At 46.8% G+C, this 14,300-nt stretch overlaps 1 protein-coding gene across 2 annotated transcripts in view; it reads left to right on the top strand.

Moving 5' to 3' along the window:
• Positions 1-14,300, top strand: part of LOC121606397 (SH3 and multiple ankyrin repeat domains protein 2-like) — a 198,406-nt gene that overhangs the window by 163,205 nt on the left and 20,901 nt on the right. For both annotated transcript variants that reach the window (XM_041936707.1, XM_041936698.1), the window contains exons 17-18: positions 12,758-12,893; positions 14,188-14,268. In XM_041936707.1, the coding sequence (XP_041792641.1) occupies positions 12,758-12,893; positions 14,188-14,268 (217 nt within the window). The remainder of the gene's footprint in view (positions 1-12,757; positions 12,894-14,187; positions 14,269-14,300) is intronic.

Here is a 14,300-nt window from a genome sequence, read left to right as displayed (position 1 = left end):
ACACAACTTTGGCCAAGAAAGGATGTGTGACCAGTGTAACATGCAAATGCATCTGCCTCCCTGTGCCCCCAGGTGTGTGTGTGTGTGTGTGTCCTGTCAGATCTCTGCCTCTCTGCATCTCTCTGAGGGCTCAACACAGCACACAACTGTCAGTTGTGCAGTGAACTGGCACAGGCAGTCCTCGCCATCTCTTTCTCCAAAAGCTCTTAAAGAACGGGGGGGGGGCAGCTCGCTGAGAGAAACACATCCCAGCCACTGTGTGCTCGCTTCGATTCCTGCGTCTGTGTTCGTGTTAGGCCGGCTAACGCACAGACGTTAGTCCTCGGCGGAGCATCAGGGGCTTTAGCAGAGGAGATGTTTTACGATGCTATCGTGCATTTTGCTGTTTAGAATAATGCTCAAGTCTCTAAAATGTCATGAGAATCAACATGTAATGCAAATTACGAGCAAAAATGTGAAAATATTTCTACAGGAACACATATCCATCGAGAGCCTTCAAAGCTGAAGCTGAAGCAGGTCTGACTTCTATTTTCTCACATCCAAGTTAGCTCCTGAAATGATCCTCACGACAGTAAAAGGTACTTCTGCTCTATTCAAAAGCCATTTTGCTCGTAGATTTGCCCAAAAATATGCATAAATGTATCTTTTGAAATGTCATTTTGTCTCTTTGCGCTCTCTGTCTGTCATCCTGCAGGCAGAAAGCCGGAGAATGTGGTTAAATATAGAAGAGAAAAGCTGCTGTTTGAGATCAGGGACACCAGCAGACTGTCAAACGTCTGGTTTCCCACTTTGCGTTTGTTGCTGTCTGACCTCATTTTCAGATTTGGATTCCAGGTTGCATCTTTTTTCCTTTTTTTTTTTGTAGACAGAATTATCTTACTTGAAATGAGTAATTGTAAACATGCTGAAAACAGAAAGATGCTGCCTTGGTTTCGTAGGTCGTCTCTCTGTGCTGCTGATAGCATTACGGGCATTACTGCCTTTGACCCAGTTATGCTGGACTGGGGGGCCGGTTTGGCGGGTGGTGGTGTGGCTGACCAGAGGGTTCGAAGGCCAACTGAGGCAGGTTGTTGAAGACCCGCTGCGCTGCTTTTAGTCCCCCCCTTGTTGATTTTCACCCAAACTGACATTTTTTTCTGACTACATGAACGAATGTCTAAAACGTCCTCCTGAAAAAACTACGTTATTAACCGTAGATGTCTGAGAGGAGAAGATGTGCAACATGAAAGAAGGTCTCGTTCCCTCAATGATCTGCGGGTCAGACCTCATAAGACCGGAAAACCGCACTTGACTCATTTATTACAGAATGTGTTTCCTATATTTCTGTTAATGAATGTAAAGAGCAGTGGCGTGCACAGACTTTTTGAAGGGCAGGGGCAAAAAGGACTTCACTTGAGCACGCGTTTCGGCATCCAAGAGGGCACTTTAGCACGCGTTTTGGCGTCTAAGAGGGCACTTTAGCACGTGTTTTGGCATCCAAGAGGGCACTTTAGCACGCGTTTTGGCTCCCAAGAGGGCACTTTAGTGCATTTTGGTGTCCAAGAGGGCACTTTAGCATGCATTTTGCTTCCAAGAGGGCACTTTAGCACGCGTTTTGGCGTCTAAGAGGGCACTTTAGCACGCGTTTTGCTTCCAAGAGGGCACTTTAGTGCATTTTGGTGTCCAAGAGGGCACTTTAGCATGCATTTTGCTTCCAAGAGGGCACTTTAGCACGTGTTTTGGCTTCCAAGAGGGCACTTTAGCACGCGTTTTGGCATCCAAGAGGGCACTTTAGCACGCGTTTTGGCGTCCAATAGGGCACTTTAGCACGCGTTTTGGCTCCCAAGAGGGCACTTTAGCGCGTTTTGGTGTCCAAGAGGGCACTTTAGCATGCGTTTTGGCTCCCAAGAGGGCACTTTAGCGCGTTTTGGTGTCCAAGAGGGCACTTTAGCACACGTTTTGCTTCCAAGAGGGCACTTTAGCACGCGTTTTGGCTCCCAAGAGGGCACTTTAGCGCGTTTTGGTGTCCAAGAGGGCACTTTAGCACGCGTTTTGCTTCCAAGAGGGCACTTTAGCACGCTTTTTGGCTTCCAAGAGGGCACTTTAGTACCTCTTTAGTGCCCCCCCCCCCCCCTGTGCATGCCACTGGTAAAGAGTGTATCCAAACCTGATGCCTCTTCTTCCTCTGCTGCTCTGCCTGACATGTTCCTTCATCACCTCGAACACACACACTGCAGTGTGTTCTGATTCGGTCCCACACACACCGTCCTGCTGCCGTTAAAGCACCAGATCCACAGCTGAAAACAGTCCCAACAAATTCATTATTTACTGCTGCTTTAGTATCGTTTGTTTGCTCAAAGCTGCAGCCCCCCCAGCTGTTTGTGAAAACAGCTGGATCTGGAACGATTCTGCCTCAGGATCCAGTTAGCAGCAGACTCTCCACCAGTCAGACAGGCCACCTAACCCCCCCCACACACACACACACACTCAGGTAGCAGAACACAGGGCCGCTCATAGAACCATGACGGGGGTCATGACAGTAAACAACAGGGTTTGAGAATAACAGCTGTAGCTTGATTGAGACGTCGCTCAGCGTCGGGCACCTTGATGTGATCAGAGGAATGCAATCATTCAGGATCTGTGATGACGTTATTGATGGAGTTTCTGAATCCAGAAAGATTTTTTATTTTCCAGGACGGCTCATTGCGGTGCAGATGTTTGAAGGTCAGTCTGAGGTCGACTGCGACCCAACAGCTCAGTCAGCGGAACGGAGCAGCTGCATTATGAGTTTTCCAGTCGTCCTGAGACATTGCATCGTACAGACACGAGCTGGCCTGCAGCTATTACATTTCCTGTTGTCAGAGTTTCAGTGAAAATCCACAAGAGGTAGTGTCTCTGTAAATATAATATTAATGCTGTGGGAGCAATGAAGTAGACTTCAAATCACATCGAGGAAACGTAATAGAGAAGAAAGTGTTCAGAGCTTCCCGTCGGCCCAGTGCAGCTTAGACGGACGACTCGTGTGTCTTTGTGTGTGTGCATACCTCAGTCCATCGTGTGCTTTTTGTGAGCAGGTGTGTGGTTCTGAAGGGTCACCTGCAGGGGCGTGTTCCCCTCGCTCCTGGTTGCAGCTGCAGCGTTTGTCGAAACGGTCAAGAGAGGCTGAAGCCGTGAGAAATATTCCAGCAACCCGTCATGAGACTGAAAAACCGCTCTTGAGTTTAAAGTTTAAAGCTGCACTCTTCAATGTTTTTACATGGACAGTGGGTGAAATGACTGCATGTTAATGGATAACTTTCGTTTTTTACAACCTGGACCATATTTGTATAATGCGAGTACTCGGGGCATCCATGCGCAGCCTCTATATAACGCATAATCTGCAGCGAAACTCGTTCATATTCCAATATTTTGTTATGATATGCTGGTGCTATTCCCCTCTGAGCCCGTGGTGCCATGTTACCAACATCCGGCGTCTCTAGACATCTACCTCTGACGTGGATGATGTCATTTCCGAAGCAGCCAGCCACAACACGGCTAACTCTGCGGCAGTCAGCTAGTTTAGCTGTAGTTTGCGACTGTTATTTTTCACAAAATGGATGAATATTTTTCCGACTTCCGGTGGACGACGACTTTGTTTACGATGGACATCCTTACCGTTTTGAGCCAGAGTACACGGACGAGGAGGCAGAGAGAGGAACAGCTGGCCAAACAACAACAAACGGCTGCACGTCCACGAGTAGACGGTAACTGGTGGTGTTCTTGTGGACAATGTTCATCGATGACAACAGAGGAGGAATGCCTCTGTTGCTCAGAGTAGGACTTGCGGCCAGGAGATACGCGTCTGGATGTGTCAATAAATGTCTGTCTCACAACACATAACACAGCGCGCGGCGTTCGGAAATGACATCATCCAAGTCAGAGGTAATTGTCTAGAGAGCCGGATGTTGATAACATGCCACCGCGGGCTCAGAGGGGAATAGCACCAGCATATCATAACAAAATATTGGAATATGAACGAGTTTCGCCGCAGATTATGCATTATATAGAGGCTGCATGGATGCCCCGAGTACTCGCATTATACGGATATACGCGCCGCTCCTCTGGGGCTAATTTCTTCAAAACGACTCCAAATGCCACCAAAGTTGTCTGGGTGAGTAAATGGTCGTATTTAATGCTACAAATAAGGTCCAGGTTGTAAAAAACGAAAGTTATCCTTTAATGTGAACCGTGTTGCTTACAGAGAATCAGCAGCTCCAACAGCAGCCTGCAGTGCTGGTAAACCTGCTGCGCTCCACCTGCACAGCACCAAGCAGCACACACAGTTAGCCATCAGCGGCTAAAGAAACGTGCATTTCTCAGGAGTCGTCGGAGACAAAAACAGAGCTGAGAGGAGAGTAAATATTGTACTTGCGTCCATCATGTCTCTCTAAATGAATGCTAATGTTGCTCCGTGCCTGCCGGATGTGTAAATAGGCGACTGTTTGCTCACACGTTCACCATATCAACTGTGATAATATGTCAGTGTTGTGTTTACAGCTTTCCCTGCTGCCTCCAAATGGCAAAAAAAAATCAATTATTGACAATTTCTGAAATGTCAGAAAGAGAAAACCAGTGGGTGTCTCAGCCAACTACCTTTAAATGAATATATCAGCTTATCTTCCACACAAGATGCTTCTTTACTGAAGGAGTTTGTTCACGTGAACCCTGTTGGGACTCACGTTTGTCTGATGTCATGTGACCTGCCTTAGCTCGGCCAAGTTCACCTTTCTTTGTTGTTGTTGTTGTTGTTGTTGTTGTTGTTGTCGTGGTCGTGGGAGCCTCAGGAAGGCAGACGGAGAGACTGCAAATGTGTAAGAATGAAGAAAACCCTCCATCATCATCAGTTCCTCTCTGCTATTTACTCACTCCCCACTTTAACACTGATCAGTAGCCCTCAGTGAAAGTCAGGAATCTCTCACACATGCAGCTGCTTGCACACACACACACACACACACACACACACTGAAGTCACATGACGTTCAGTCTTAAAATAACAGACTGGAAGAGTCGTTTCCTGTAAATAATTTATTTATAGGTACAGTGCACAAAGAGTAGCATGCCTGAGCCCGCGTAGCGCAGGGAGACACTTCTTCTCCTTAAAACAACCACAACACAGCCCGAAATACGGCGTGAGACTCAAGCCTTTTAAGATGGCTGCACTGGGAGAGGCAGGAAATGGGGGTGAAATTTTTGGCGAAGCCGCCCATTGACAAAAACAGAGCTCGATATCAAATTAAGTCCCCGTTTAATGAAGTGGTACGATCCAGACCCCCCCCACCCCCTCCCCTCCGAGCACTGATAACATTCTCGGCACCACTCCCATCTCCAGCGGTATCACACGGCAACTGTCGCTTAGCAACCGGGAACATGTTGTGTCTCACTGTGTACACAGTGATAATGCAGCTTTTAAGAGTAAAGCCCAGCAGAGACTCTGGAGACAGACAGGATGGAGGACAGAGAGGAGGGACGGGGCTGTAGAGGGAGGCCTGTGGGGGGGGGGTGACGGAGTAGTGCCTGAGGACTGGACCGGACCGTGACCAGGGACACCTGAATGTGAAATCTTTCGTGAATGTTTTGTGGATCTTCGAGGAGGATTCGGAGCGGTTGGCCCTGTTTCTACTGAAGTGTTTTTGGGAGCTTCGCTGCTTCGCTTAGTTTCTCTTCATTCATGCGGCCTGATGTCACGCTCCTGTTAAACCAATCAGCAGCGAGCGACACATCCCGCTGCAGTCTGACTTAACTCCACCAACTAATGTCTGATTTGTAAATGAGCTCAACCCATTTGAACCGCTATCACAGATGTGATCCACAGGTCTGGAACCAGGTGGGAGCTGCACCTGTATGAGAAAGTGGACCAGCAGGATGTTGTTTTCCCAAAGTTCGGGTAACTTAACTATTAAAAGATAACTCTTGTTATTTACAACCTGGACCTTATTTGTAGCATTAAATACGACCATTTACTCACCCAGACAACTTTGGTGGCATTTGGAGTCGTTTTGAAGAAATTAGCCCCAGAGGAGCGGCGCGTATATCCGTATAATGCGAGTACTCGGGCATCCATGCGCAGCCTCTATAAACGCATAATCTGCGGCGAAACTCGTTCATATTCCAATATTTTGTTATGATATGCTGGTGCTATTCCCCTCTGAGCCGGTGGTGGCATGTTAGCAACACAACAGGGTGACTGTGTCGGTGTGTGCTGCCCTGTTTAACTTTTGAAGCCATTTTAATTTGCAGGATGTTGTTGAACTGTTTGGTGAAGCTTTCTCCAAAAAACGTGAGAAAAGTGTGCCGAGGATGTGAGATTGATGAAAAACGTGACCGACTCCATTGTTCGCTGGACCAGAAGTGTATTCACGTCCGCTCTCTTGAGATGGAGGCAGAGATCTCAAGAGACATGTATGTCGAAGAAAGATTACCAACCATACGTCCCTGTGGTTCAGGTGAGCTGACCCTTTAACTGGTGACGGTCCAGTGTCAGCCCAAACAAATCAAACCCAGAGTCTTGAGACCGAGGAAGGCGGCCTGTGCCTGAGGGCCGCTGTGTCAGGGCGAGTGGGCGTGAGCTCGGGGTGTGATGCAGACGAGGGTTTGCGCCCGTCGCCTGTTTGGATCTGTGCCAGTGGGGCAGAGCGGCGGGTAAGCCATTGGCTGACAGCTCCGCCTCTTCGCTGACCTGGACTCAGGCAGCAGACTCAACGGACCCCGGGCTGTCAGAGTGTGTGTGTGTGTGTGTGTGTGTGTGTGTGTGTGTGTGTGTGTGTGTGTACTTCATACAGTATGGGTGGAGCTTATGTGCTGGTTTGAAGCAGGCCACCAGTGAAGGAACTGAGGACTGCATGTAGTGTGTGTGTGTGTATGTGTGTGTGTGTGTGTGTGTGTGTGTGTGTACAGTGTGTGTGCGTGTGTGTGTACAGTGTGTGTGCGTGCCCTAACATGTGCTCTCATCGTCAGTTTGATATTCAGCCACATGATTCATCAGAGTCAAGACTCTTCTAAGTAGGACTCTGAGTCATCAGAATAAAACTCTTGTCTCCATCTCTCTCCATCTTCCCTGCCCCCCTCCCTCACTCGATTCCAGTCCTTTAGTTTCTTCTTCTTTATGTTTTCCTGTCTCTCTCTCTCTCTCTCTCTCTCTCTTACACACACAGTTTCTGTCTGTATATTTCTGTATTTAATGAGCCTGCTTTGATGTACTCCAGCTTCCTACAAGGGAAAACACACATGCAGTGAATTCAGAGAGCTCGTACCCAGCCCCCACCCCCAGCCCCCTGCCCCCAGCCCCCAGCCTTAGATGCAGATCAGCTCCATGTTTCAAATGCTGATGAATGCTGCGGCTCTTGTGTGTGGGTGAAGGTATGCAGCCGTGTGCAGGTACATGCAGACGTGTGTGTGTCGCAGTACGTTATTTAGGTTATTTTAATTTGTTCTTGTCTGTTTTGTGAGGCTCGCGTCAGGAGACGTCAGATGATGAATTTGGTTGAAACGTGAAGGATTTTTACACGTCTGCGCTGCGTTTTGCTTTTAAACATTTAAATGAGCAGGGATGCTCTGATCCGACCCACTGGATCAGGGTGATCCTGACCTTTATAAGCGGATTGGGTGCCAGTGTGACCGATCCACATTAAATACAGTTTATTAATCAGTTTTATTATAAAATTCAGCGTTTCTGCAATCAGTTAATTCATTAACAGCCACAATGGGCCTCCAACTCACCTTTTAATGCCACAGCGGTCCATGGCCTCATGTAACCTCACATTAAATCGCCCTGCTAAGATCCAGGTGGGAGCTTTGGTGTCTGATGGGTATCAGCTGATATCCTGAGTTGATGTATTGGAGTTGGTATCAGATATAAATGAGCATATTTCAAAGTGCAGTTACATGATTTCACATAAAATGCTGTCGACACTAAACCCTTACACTTACTTTAATACATAAAGTTTGGGATCAGTTTGCTTCCAGTGAAGACACATCAGATCTCATCTCCAGCCTGGAGCGTCTGCATCTGTTCAGCGACAGCATCGCTCAGATACCTAAAACAACCTGAGAGGCGGCCGGTCAGAAACACTCGTATCTGTCTGGAGGCCTCGCATTATGGAGCTGCTGTCAGCTGCAGCTTCTCCACCTCGTTGTCCCACTTCTTTCACCTTTTCCATGAAAGTTTGTCTCTGTCAGTGCTTGTTTTCATGTAGATTTACATTGCTGACATTCAGCCATTCAAGCCCGGCTCACATTCATCATTAATTTCATTCTCAAACTACCAGAAGGTTGTTTGTTTTTCAGCAGAGCGACTCTGTGACAACCCCTGTTATTGATGAAGCCAATATTAAAGACTCATATTGGTTCAATTCACATACATACATTGCTGTAAAAGACCCCTACATCAGTTTTATTTCCTCTGAGCAGGCTTGTTAACCCCCCCCCCCCTGCTCTGACAGGCTGGATTAGCAGCGTGTCGTTTTAGCGCCGCCTGTGTAGGTCAGATTATAATTGATTAATCAGATTAGCGAGTGTCAGCGAAGGAGGAATATTTGCATGAGATGAGATGGAGTGATCAGATTCAGATCAGACTCGGGGGGGCTGCCTGCGTTCGGCTAAATGGGCCGGATGATGCTTAATGTTGTGAAACTGTTATAATGGTTATGATAATGATAATGGCTTTTGAATAGGCCCTTCTGCCTGGTCTGACAGAGGGACGCCTTTTCCATGATTATTGTGTCGGAGGCCTGATTTCCTCGTGTGTTTTGCATCTATATATGTGTGTGTGTGTGTGTGTGTGTGTGTAGTATTGATTAAACTGTTAATGTTCAGCCATAAAGCTGCTGCTTCACTGCTGTTCTTCTTTCCTGCTGTTATTGTTGTGTCAGTGACCGTGGAACCTGATCAATATCACTAACCGCCTGCATGTCACCGATGGCCGACACATTGATCTGATCTCGTGTCACTTTCAGACACCCTGTGCAGTAAATCTCTCTTTTTGATTTTAATTCCATGTTATTAATGGTTAAAATAGTAAATATATAGTAAATATACCAATTTTCTACCTTGACGGACAAAGCACTTTGCAATTGGCTCATTCAGCCATTCACACACACACACACACACACACACACACACACACACACACACACACACACACACACCTGTGGCATGCTAGACGCTGGGCTGCCAATCAGGAGCCACTTCGGGTTTGGTGTCCCGCCCAAAGACACAAGTCACCCAGACCTGATTCTGAGGATGAGTGTAACGACTGTGACGGCGTGGAAACACTCTGCAGTGTTGTTATTACAGCACAGTTCAGGCTCGAGGTCCATTTAGTGGCTGAGTCTGCAGCTTTTGATCACATCACATGGTCTTCATCAGCAGAGGGACTTTGCTCAGTTGCAATGGAAACTCCTTTCTTTCCATGTTGGCTTTAAAGCTGAAATTCAGCTTTTTTTCACAACAAATGTAAACTTTATTCGCTCGCGATTGGCCGCTTTCTCCCCCCAGGTGAGACAGGAAGCAGTCAGAGTGTGTAGTCGTGTTAGCTGTGACATGAAAAGCACATTTTTATGCTTCAGTTTTTTGACCGTCCAAACAGCTGAAAACTAAAAGTCAGAGGAGGGAAAATGTAAATGGGGGGGGGGGTTAATTTACAAATGTAGTAATTAATTCAGTTTTGTGAAGCTGTTGAGTGAGTGGAGAGGAATGTTGCTCTCAGTTTGAGATATGAACTCTTCCCCTAAAGATAAATATGCTCTCAGTTTTTTGTCATCATGTCTTGATCCTTGTAAAACACGTCCCTCGTCCTCGTAAAGCCTCCAAAATCAGTCTTACAGCAAATCCACACAGGCTCTTTACTCTGAGTTTGGCAGAAGAAAATATTTATGAGTGTGTGTGTGTGTGTGTGTGTGTGTGTGTGTGTGTCTGTGTCCATCCTTCAAGCGTAGTTACATAATAGGGAGGAAAGACAGAGCGGATTACGTAAGGCTACCCTATATGTGAATGAGTGTGTCAGTGAACCTCAGTGTGTGTGATGGAGCACGACGGAGGGAACACGAGGTCAAGCAAACAGCTGTTGGAGCGTTTCTCCCTAATTACCAAAACGTCCGCCCTCGTGACGGCGGCGAGCGCTCGTCTCCTCTCTCCGTCCTCTCGGTCTCCATCGCCACTGTCACTCCATCCTCCTCCACATCTCCCTCACTCGCCTTTGTCTCTCCTCTGTCATCCGTCATGTCGCTCCGGGCCGGGCTCTCTTTCACCCCTTCATCCGACCCCTCCTCCGCTATTTGTCTGGAAGAAGAGAGGAGGGGTGGAGGCGACCAGAGGAGATGAGAGGAGCGGTGCAGCGGGGCCCATATTAAATTAGACGAGCAGTAATGAGATGAAAAACCACCCGCGTGCCGTGCATGCATGTGTTCGAAGGAGAGAGTGTGTAGCCTTCTGAGTACCAGCTGCATTCAGACCGTCGTATACAGTACGAGCTGCACGTGGCCTGCACACACACACACACACACACACGTCACCTTTAATTAGAACCAGTTTTCTGCTGCAGGATTTTTTTGGCGACTTGTTCTGATTGTGTTTGAAGACTGGCTGTGAGGGCAGCGGCCGCAGCTCCCTCTCCTGCCGCCAACATGAATACTGCGATTATGAAGATTGGCAGGAGGACAGGAAGAAAGAGCTGACCCCCAACCACCACCATATGTATTTGCATATCCACGGTCAGGTTCATTCTAGATTTTTTCTTGAAGTATACTGAGAGCTGCGAGCCATTACCTGCAGGATGGATCAAATGAGAGATGAACTGTCAAGACTGAGCTGTTGAAAGGTTTACTGTGCAGGGTTTTCCTGAAGAAAACAATATGTAACTCATATTAAAGTCTCAGCCATCACTCATGACCCGCTGGCAGTGTGTGTGGTGGGTCTGCAGCCTCTTCCTGCAGGGACTCACAGAGCGACCAGGTCACATCCCTCTCCGCCTGCGCCAAAAAGAGCTGCAGGTCTGCGAGTCTGTTTGACCGAAGGCAGGGCTGAGGCACACACACACACACACACACACACACACACACACAGAGGAGTGTCAGTGGATGAAGCTTCAGCTGCATTCACACAGGATCCGGCAATGCGGCACCTTCCCGCAGGGTTGAGCGGCGGTGAGAGCGTCTTTATTTGTGCTTCAGACGTGTCATTTTATTTCCCTCATTCACTGCAGCTCTCTCTCTGTAGTCTCTCTCAAGCTCGCTCGACCACTTTCTTTGCAAACTGGATCCGACAACTCCTCATAGTTTGTCTTTAAGTCTCAACTGTGTCCCAGTATCCCGTCCAGCCAGAGTCCAGGATGTTCTGTTTATTACCACAGAAGACAAAGAAAAGTGTGAAAGCTGGAACTAGTTTGTCAGTTTGCTTGAAAAATGACAAAAAATCTTCTATCGAATTGTTGCCAATTATTTTTCTGTTGATTCATAATTTCACCTCATTAATATACGATGAAGCACGTAGCATGTATTCATGCTGAGTTAGTGTACAAGAAATAGCTTTAACAGAGCACTGCAGTGTTGCTGGCTCAATTCTAGGCGGGGTCTGTTGTCTTACATGCCCCTCTCTCCCCCACGTTGCCTCTCAGCTGTCCAATAAAGACAGGAAGTGATCGATGTGCTTTTGGACTTCAGTCAAATTGCGACTTTGCTGATGAGATTTCTGCTCAGGTTAAGGTGGACAGATCTCAACAGGAGGCATTTCCTTGTGGTAAAGAGCAGGTGGGAGGGGCAGGGTCAACCAGGTAGACGGAGAGATGACCTGAGAGGAGGTCTGACCTGGACCTGTGTGGCTGGACCACAGGTGTGCAGGGACTCCTGGTGATGCTGTACTGTGTGCATTCCTGTAACCAAGGCGCTGTCACTCCGCTCGGCCGAAGCTTCAGACTGCGATGCTCTGACTTCCCTCTGTGGTCAGTTTAGCTCCTGCACGACGCCACTGTCAAGTCTGCAATAATAAATGTGCAACATCTGGTTAGACTTTCAAAATAAAGCTTTCTGACAACAATATTAAATGCGGTAAAGGATGTGAGACACAGTTTTGGTTCAGATTAGCCACCGAAGCTACTTGGTTAGGGTTAGTTGGCATGAACCCTGCTGTTTTGGGTGAAAGTGGCCTTTTCTTGCTCTTCATACTACGTCATTTGACGCGTTGGGAGAGAGAACGGGCTGTCCACAGCAGTCTATTAGACTACCCTGCATGCTGAACAGCGATGCTGGGTACGGGTTCCAGCGCCTGACCAGGCGTCATGTGACGGGGGAGAAATGGAAGATTTTTTCATGTTGACATATAATGTTAGTCCCTCACTGACAAATGGTCAAGTTCGTGCCACGTCATTGGTCGGTCACATCCATGAGCTGTCTGGAAATAGCATCAGTCCCGGCATGAAGCCACCGCAGGCTCACAGTGACAGTCAGGAGGTCTTTGAGGGTCTTATCTGCTGCACGTTAATGAGGAACTGTCATTTCTATTTTTGTTTTGTTTGGTTTTTATATTGCCATGAAAGTTCGGGATGATGGTTTAAATGTGGTTTGCAGAGACGGTGATGATGATGGAGGTCTATGTTGCTGGACAGCTTTTGCATCTCTACCTGCTGACAGCAGTCACACGTGTCAGATCACTCCGCAGGCCCCAGCTTTCTAAAAATGTGAACATTTCTGCAAGCCATGAAGGATTTTCCAGCCATCAATGACTCGACCGATGTGTGTGTTCATGGCAGGTGAACCAGGAGAACGTGGTGAAGGTGGGCCACAGACAGGTGGTCAACATGATCCGCCAGGGAGGAAACCGGCTCCTGATCAAGGTGGTGACGGTGAGCCGGAATCTGGACCCCGAGGACACGGCACGCAAAAAAGGTACAACAAGAAAGTCTGCAAACGGGGGCTGACAGTGATGTTTAACATGTGGATTATAAACTGAAATATTATCGAGAGCTTCAGGTGTGGAGCAGCAGCACCCAGCTGCGGTCTGTATGGATCTGCTAACTGTATTAAAATACTGAAGACTGCAGTAAAGCAGCATGCTGACTGATGAGGAGTTATGTAATAACATCCCTCAGAGGCAGAGAGAAACTTACTCCATGTTCACAACGCAAACAGAAATAACACAGCAGCACGAGTTCAAGTGCTTCGCTGCTGGATGTCAGACGTCCCTCACAAAGTCTCTGTGAGGGAATGAAGCAGCATAATTAGAGCTTGTTCAATGCTAGATGGTGAGAAGTACAGTGTTTAAGATTTCCAAACCTCACACTATCACTGCCCGTCAACACTTTGGTGAGCAGCGACTGTCGCGGCCATAAGTGACAGTTATGGGACGATGGGAGATGCTAACATGCAGTGATTTCTGTTTCAGTATTCACTCTGTAGCATGAGCCTGCAGCACAGGCCCTGTTATTCATCATCAATTCAACTTTTCATTTGTGAGAGGAGGACTCTGTTATTTCTGCTGACGTCGTCTCAATTTAAAGCTTAATTCATAATAAATGTGGCCCAAACTCTCCTCCACTGTTGAGTTAATTAACTATGAATTCATAGACAAAATTAAACTAAATTAAACCAGTGAAACAAACAAAATTAAGTGTATAATTAGTGCTTTTACTATTATTATTATTTCTATAGAATATATCTTACTTATGTGCAATTAATACTTCTCCATTGAGAAGCTGAGCCATCCTTCGCATGACAGTATTATTTTTGTATATAATGTAAAAACATATAGTTGATTTAATTTTTTATTTAATTCTTTGTCTCCTTTTTAGTCTTACTGTCGTGGGATCAATAACATTTATCTGATCTCATCCCTTGTCTTAATATATTTCTACATACTGTTGTATTACTATATGTATTATCAATCAAACTTTATTTATATAGCACTTTTCATCCATTTAAAATACAACACAAAGTGCTTCACAAGATAAAAGAATACAACAACAGAGAGAAATGTATTACTATATATTATTATTGTTAATCTTGTTATTATTGTAGTATTAGCAGTAGTAGTACTCTAGTATTCTCTTATTCTTCCTGCTTAATATAGAAAGTTGTGCAACAGATATATTTCGATATAAACGGTTGTAAGAGAGAAGCTGTGAAGCTGTTGTGTAGCTGAATGAAACATAATGTGATGTATGTATGTCGCTGCCTCCCACAGCTCCTCCCCCACCAAAGCGAGCCCCCACCACAGCCCTGTCCATGCGCTCCAAGTCGATGACCTCCGAACTGGAGGAGCTCGGTAAGAGCGTCCCGGCTCGGCTTTGACTCACG

The sequence above is a fragment of the Chelmon rostratus genome, chromosome 1, assembly GCF_017976325.1.
Source record: "Chelmon rostratus isolate fCheRos1 chromosome 1, fCheRos1.pri, whole genome shotgun sequence".
NCBI classification, from domain to species: domain Eukaryota; kingdom Metazoa; phylum Chordata; class Actinopteri; order Chaetodontiformes; family Chaetodontidae; genus Chelmon; species Chelmon rostratus.
This window is presented reverse-complemented; position numbering and strand designations above follow the sequence as displayed.